The sequence below is a fragment of the Opisthorchis viverrini genome (assembly GCF_000715545.1).
Source record: "Opisthorchis viverrini unplaced genomic scaffold opera_v5_92, whole genome shotgun sequence".
Classification (NCBI taxonomy): domain Eukaryota; kingdom Metazoa; phylum Platyhelminthes; class Trematoda; order Opisthorchiida; family Opisthorchiidae; genus Opisthorchis; species Opisthorchis viverrini.
Genome location: NW_008751748.1, coordinates 874,063 through 879,894, shown reverse-complemented (window position 1 = coordinate 879,894; position 5,832 = coordinate 874,063). Strand labels below are relative to the sequence as shown.

At 44.0% G+C, this 5,832-nt stretch overlaps 1 protein-coding gene across 1 annotated transcript in view; it reads right to left on the bottom strand.

Annotated features, from left to right (window-relative positions):
• The window catches only part of T265_05097 (hypothetical protein), a gene marked incomplete at both ends in the record, with an annotated part of 10,894 nt that extends 7,731 nt beyond the window's left edge, over positions 1-3,163 (bottom strand). The window contains 3 exons of the mRNA XM_009170014.1: positions 1,637-1,802; positions 2,816-2,950; positions 2,998-3,163. Of these exons, the coding sequence (XP_009168278.1) occupies positions 1,637-1,802; positions 2,816-2,950; positions 2,998-3,163 (467 nt within the window). The remainder of the gene's footprint in view (positions 1-1,636; positions 1,803-2,815; positions 2,951-2,997) is intronic.
• Positions 3,164-5,832: the final 2,669 nt, after the last annotated feature.

Sequence of the window (5,832 nt, the reverse complement as noted above, 5' to 3'; positions counted from 1 at the left end):
TTGGCATGTAAAATCCCTATTCGCTTGAAAAAATCACGCACTGACTATGAACTAGCAGTAAGATGGCCAGCAAAACTGAAGGAAGGATGAACAGTCATTTTCAGTGTCTGGCATGTAGTTGATGTGTAACTCAATGCATCACATCCTCGAATTCTGATCATTAGACACAGAGATCATAGGGACCATATAAATCGTCGTTTTCTCAATAAATTTTCAAATTTTCTGAAACTTCATGCTATGTTGTTCATTGTTCGGGTTTACTTTCCACGTATGGTAGCGGGGAAAACAGTCAGATGTTCATTAACTAAACCAGTGATTGTTCTCAAAGCCACACCAGACTGACGACTATTTATTCTACCTACATAGCAGTAAAACTAGTGCAAAACTACAATTGCGTATTAGGGTGAACTCGTTCAACCGTAAGTTCCAGTCCTTGTGTAGTTGAATCTCGATGAAGCTTAGTATACCTCCATAATACATTACTGAAAGGATGTAAAACACCTCCTAGACCATCAAGAGTTGCACTTTTTCTCGGCCCGATGGACAGGCTTGAGTGCGTGTGTGTACACAGTGCCATCAGAATAGGGTACCGGTCAGCGTTAACCTAATTTCGTCCCTAGTGTCCTAGGGAAGTGAGTGATCGGCCTTTGTGTTTGCGTCTGCGAAAGCATCCTAGCCTGAAAAGTCACGAACCTACAAAGCATCAGGCAAATGCATTTGGCGTACTGAAAATAAGACGGTGTCAAGTAAAAACTTCGAAATCAGTGTTAAGAAGCTGATATGTGCTCCGATTATTCGATCAGTGACAGTATCAGTAGGACTTCTAGGAGAGTTCTCCCAAGTCTGTTAAATTTTCTAATCATCCGGATAGGAACAACTGGGGGCAATGTGTTGAAATATTGTTAGCTTGGGTGCGTTAACTGGCTGTTGAACAAGTAGCAGCCGACCTGTTATCTCCTGTTGCAAACGCCTCGTCAGCATTAGAAATTGCCTGTGTTCGACTGGTTCCAAAAGGTTGTGTAACGCCTTTGTGGTGAGCGGAATTTTCCAGCAGCAGCGATTACACTAATCCCAACAGAGAGAAATCACTTAAGACCGGTCAGTCTCTTGCTGAGCTCAAAACAGATTCGATAAGAGGCTATCATCCAGCAGGGGCCGAATTTTCCATTTCCTCCGGGTATTCTCTTGGGTGGACTGCATGACGGCATTAACCGTTTTAGAGGTAATCTGACAAACACCCTCTACGTAGATAGAAGTATGTATTAGGGAAAACATTTGCAGATAAACGGGTGCAGCTTAAAAAAGCAGAATCCAAAAGTCATAGAGAGACTAACAACATTTATGGTTGGAAATGAAACGGAAGATGGCGTGTCTTCTGCTACCGGAGGCCACCCAGTAGACTCTGTTATAGTGGCCACTTCAGTTAAATCACTTCACACACCCCGAAGATGTAATATCCCCCACGATATGGCTGCCATCAGATACTAATACAGAGTGAAGGAACTGGTTGGCGGTGAATCCCGGTGGACACCGATATGTGAATAAAACAAAGCTATTCCGGACCGCTATTATCAGTTCACGTGAGATCAAAAGAAAATTCAGACACATTTTTGCAACACAAAACTGGATAGCTTACAGCAGCAATTTCGTGCCCACACCAGAACCGGTGCCTCCAGCCAAGCTCATTGTAATTAGCAGACCGTCCAGTTGATCACATCGTTCCAACTGACGTTGCACTGGGGTTTCAAGCTTCTCCACAATATTGTGTGCATGAACAAAAAAGCCATAAGCCCAGTTGTTTCCTGCGGTTGGATGGAAACGCATAATAAGATGACAGTGAACAAGTTTGTATTCCCAGAAAAAGTTCAGTTCATCGGCTTAATAGAATGGACCGGGAATGTACTCGCGCGGAAAGGCAAAAATCGGCAGAAGAAATGTGCACTCATTCAAAAATGGCATGACAGTAATGCTGTTTACTCTCCAGCACAACTTCCGAGCGTAATCATAGCCGATAGGAATGATCCATTTTCCCAAAAACTCCTTGCTATAACATCGCCTATTACGTGACTAGTCTTATATGTCTCCCATATGTTTGAAGAAACTTCCTAGAATGAGCAGTGTCAGAGTGATCCAGCTTTTAGTGTCTCAGCAATAGCTGTTGTCGTTAAACCACTTTCCGGGCATAAGAGAAACACTGTGATGATGAAAACCGATTTCGGATTTTCAAAGCTGTCAGAGTATTATCAAAGTTTCGGGACATTGCTATCGATCGTGAATGTGCTCGACCTGGCCACTGCCAGTGCGACTTATACAAAAGGCAACCATAAAATGATGTGATGAGATAGCTGTATAGTGTCTCTTAGCACTCTAGCTTGGCTTACCTGTGGAATGAGATTTACACTGGAAACTCATTACTAACACTTGAGGGATATCAAAAGCTTGCTAATTCTCTGGCCCACTTCCGTCCCAGGGGGCAAAGGGCGGGGCACAAGTCTCGAATTAAATTGAATCCTAACAGACAGTGTTTGTAGGTATGGAATATATGAAGTTGTTACGTCCCAACTAACCTGCAAAAACGTGGCATACTCTACATCCTAGATTGGGAAATGTGACAACACGGCATATCTTGAACTGGTACAATAAAAATTCCACGTTTTCGAGCAATCCGAGCGTGTGGAAACGAAAGGTACGAAGGGGGCCGTTAGATCCACCACTTTGACAAGAAAACTGCGTACTTACTCGCTACATCCATCGTATTATTAATCCGTTCATAACGCATACTCGAACGTAATATAGCCATGACATGGAAACTCACCAGACCCACACTTTGCAGTGCATGAATTTTTATCTGGATACCGCCAGCCAGTGATACGACGTTTTGTGCGCCTGAGGCGTGCAATCACTTTCTCTTCCATATCGACCTGCACGCACCTTGCTTCCAATCCACCATCTTTTCAGAGCAGAAGCGGATGTAAATAGCTAATAAGCTACACTGACCTGCAACATTTTTATGAAAGAATGTGGATAGAGAGTCCTCTTTAAAGTTTCTTTCGGAACTGGATAGCTGGACTTTATGACCAAAACAATCTTCGTAAATCGTATGGAATAACTCCGCACCCAACTGATTACCACACTGACCAATTTGCACGGACAATATTGACATCTGAAATAATGAAAACCGTAGGGTGAAATGTGCTGGGCTCGAATACAATAGTTTCAAGAAGGCAGTGAAATAAAGCAATCCCAACTATTCGCATTAAGAAAGGTGATGTGCTTCCCAAGAGAGATATTTCCAACAGCGCGGTTTATCAGTGCTGATGGAGCTCATCACCATCTTCATTCTGTTCCCCAGGAAAGCTCACCTCATTATGTTTAAAGATTTAAAAAGGTAAGAAGAAAAGACTGGACAGATAGGAGACCACTGAAGCATTTTGAGGAGCCTGCACCTCCAAGCGTCCAGTCAGAAAGTTTGGCTAGAAACTGACAGCATGAACGCAACACCGATCAGCCACCATTTTTGTCTCTGCGACGGGGCCTGCCTGGAAGGCAGATTGCAGTAGCAATACTCACACTCGTCATAATCTTTTTCACACCCTTCCTCCAAGTTATACGTTGTTCACCTTGCTGTTTCCGCCATTCCAGAGGAGGCACGGTAGAGGATGATTGGGAACAGGTGACACATAAACGACGATAGCAGTCGATTGTGCTGGATGTTTTCGTAACCAGAGTAGATGTTACACAATGGAACATCTTTTACTTATTACCTCGTTTCAAACTCCTAAGCAACCCTTGAGATAGTGATCTGCTTTTTTGACCGCACAAGTAACGCAAACCGGCAAACATAATTCACGCCTTCAAGGTTCATGTACTCACTTAATCAGATACTCTATTAGAGCCAACACAATTACTACAAACTTCGACACTCCTTAAATTGCAGGGGACAGGCTCAGAGAGTTAGTAATTCGTGGAGGCAAGGCAGACGACAAAAGATGGCGTACTGATTGTAGATTTATTCAAGAGTGCGTGTGCTTCAAGTCCGTCTTCAAAGTATGAGATGCTACTGTTTGTATATTTTACACTGACAAGATTCTCACAAGCAAGGACCTAAACGCCGGGATCTGAAGACCTAGATTTCCTTACACCGCTTCTTCAATGACGAAGTTAAACAAGAACGGAGTGGCCATCTTTGCAGAGCTCGTGTTGTAGCGAAGCATCTGTAAAGCTCATCATTCAATCTCACGTGCACCGAAGTACGTGGATATAGGGACCAGATTATGTTCGAAAGCTGTTGTGCAATCACAGTCAGTAACATTCACCGATTGAACTCACTCTTGAAGTCCAGGAACATCAACATTGTGGGTCGCCATTACATGGAGCATTGATCCAATTATTCAGCTGTAACACCTTTCTGGTGCCTAACAGCCATCCCAACAGAAGCTAGTACAAGGACTAGAATACTACCAGGTTGCCCAAGTCTAGACAGGGGAGGCATAGTGATATCCGTGCACTCGATGGAAATTTTCAGCTAGAACAAAGCGCCATTGGTGAATTATATATGGTTGGCAAACTAGAAGGAGATGCACTTTGAAAGTTCTGTATGGTGTAGTGTGCACGCTGTGGAAGCACCAAGGGACATTGATTCCCCTAAGGTAGGGGCTAAGGATAGTTTATATGAATGTAGAAAAGAAAGGAGGCTCTTGAAACGGGGCAAGGTAAGCGAGCCGTACATCACCAATACTTACTTATCAGTCAATCAAATGACCGGAAGTGTAATATTGTGGTATACGGTGTCTGTCAGTTTGATTGATTCATATGTAAGTATACTTACATATGAATCAATCAAACTGACAGACACCGTATACCACAATATTACACTTCCGGTCATTTGATTGACTGATACTTCTGTTTTCACAGAACTTGTCGTGAACACCTGCTTCGGATAATCACTGGACCCTGGTGCTTCAATAGCGTGCATATTTCAATATACAGTGCACTTGATGGATCAAAATCATTTCCAACCCTAATTGCCTAGTGACCTAGAAAATTAAGCGAACTAAACAAACGGAGGTCAGCTACAGGCAAGTGAAACACGCACCAGAAGCATTCGCCACATTACTAAGCATCTTGACGTCGGAGAAACTACCAGTGATTTCTATCTGCTGATCTACTGCGCCGAAAACGTGATAACTCTTTGTCTCTGGTAGCCAGGAGGTCAGACACTCCAAGTTCACAAGTGGCACTGATTCACAGATACACGGATTGATACAAAGGACCGAGGCTTTTGCCCACGTTTCCCGGGTCGCTTTCGTTCTTGTCGGTCAGTGGCTGTAGTTCGCCTAGAAGGTACAAGTAGCACTGCTCTTTATGTTCTCAGCGTGGGGCAGTGTGCTTGCCAGCGCGAAGATTCGCATAAATTAATGTCTAATAGTGTTTAAACTGGGTTCTAGAAGGAGCATGGACAACCGTCAGAGGAAGGTCATTCCACGCACCTACTACCCGAAATGAGAAAAAATTTTGTCTGATGAATGTGTGCTCTGAGCTTGAAAATTTTCTTACTATGTCCCCGCCGTGTGTTCGCTGGTTCAACGGTAAAAACCTGTTTGCCAAGCTTTGTTCAAAAAGGGTATAAGTTAGAATTAGGTCCCCTCGGAGGCGACGGTACTCCAGGGGAAAGAGATCGAGCATCGCGGGACGCGTTTCGTAGTCCACCGATTTGAGGCCAGCAACCGTTCTCGTAGCGGCCCGCTGGACACGCTCAATGAGGGTGACATCTTTCGTGCGTCCTGAGTAGTCAACTTGGTTGGCGTACTCCAGGAGCGGTCTGACGTAGGC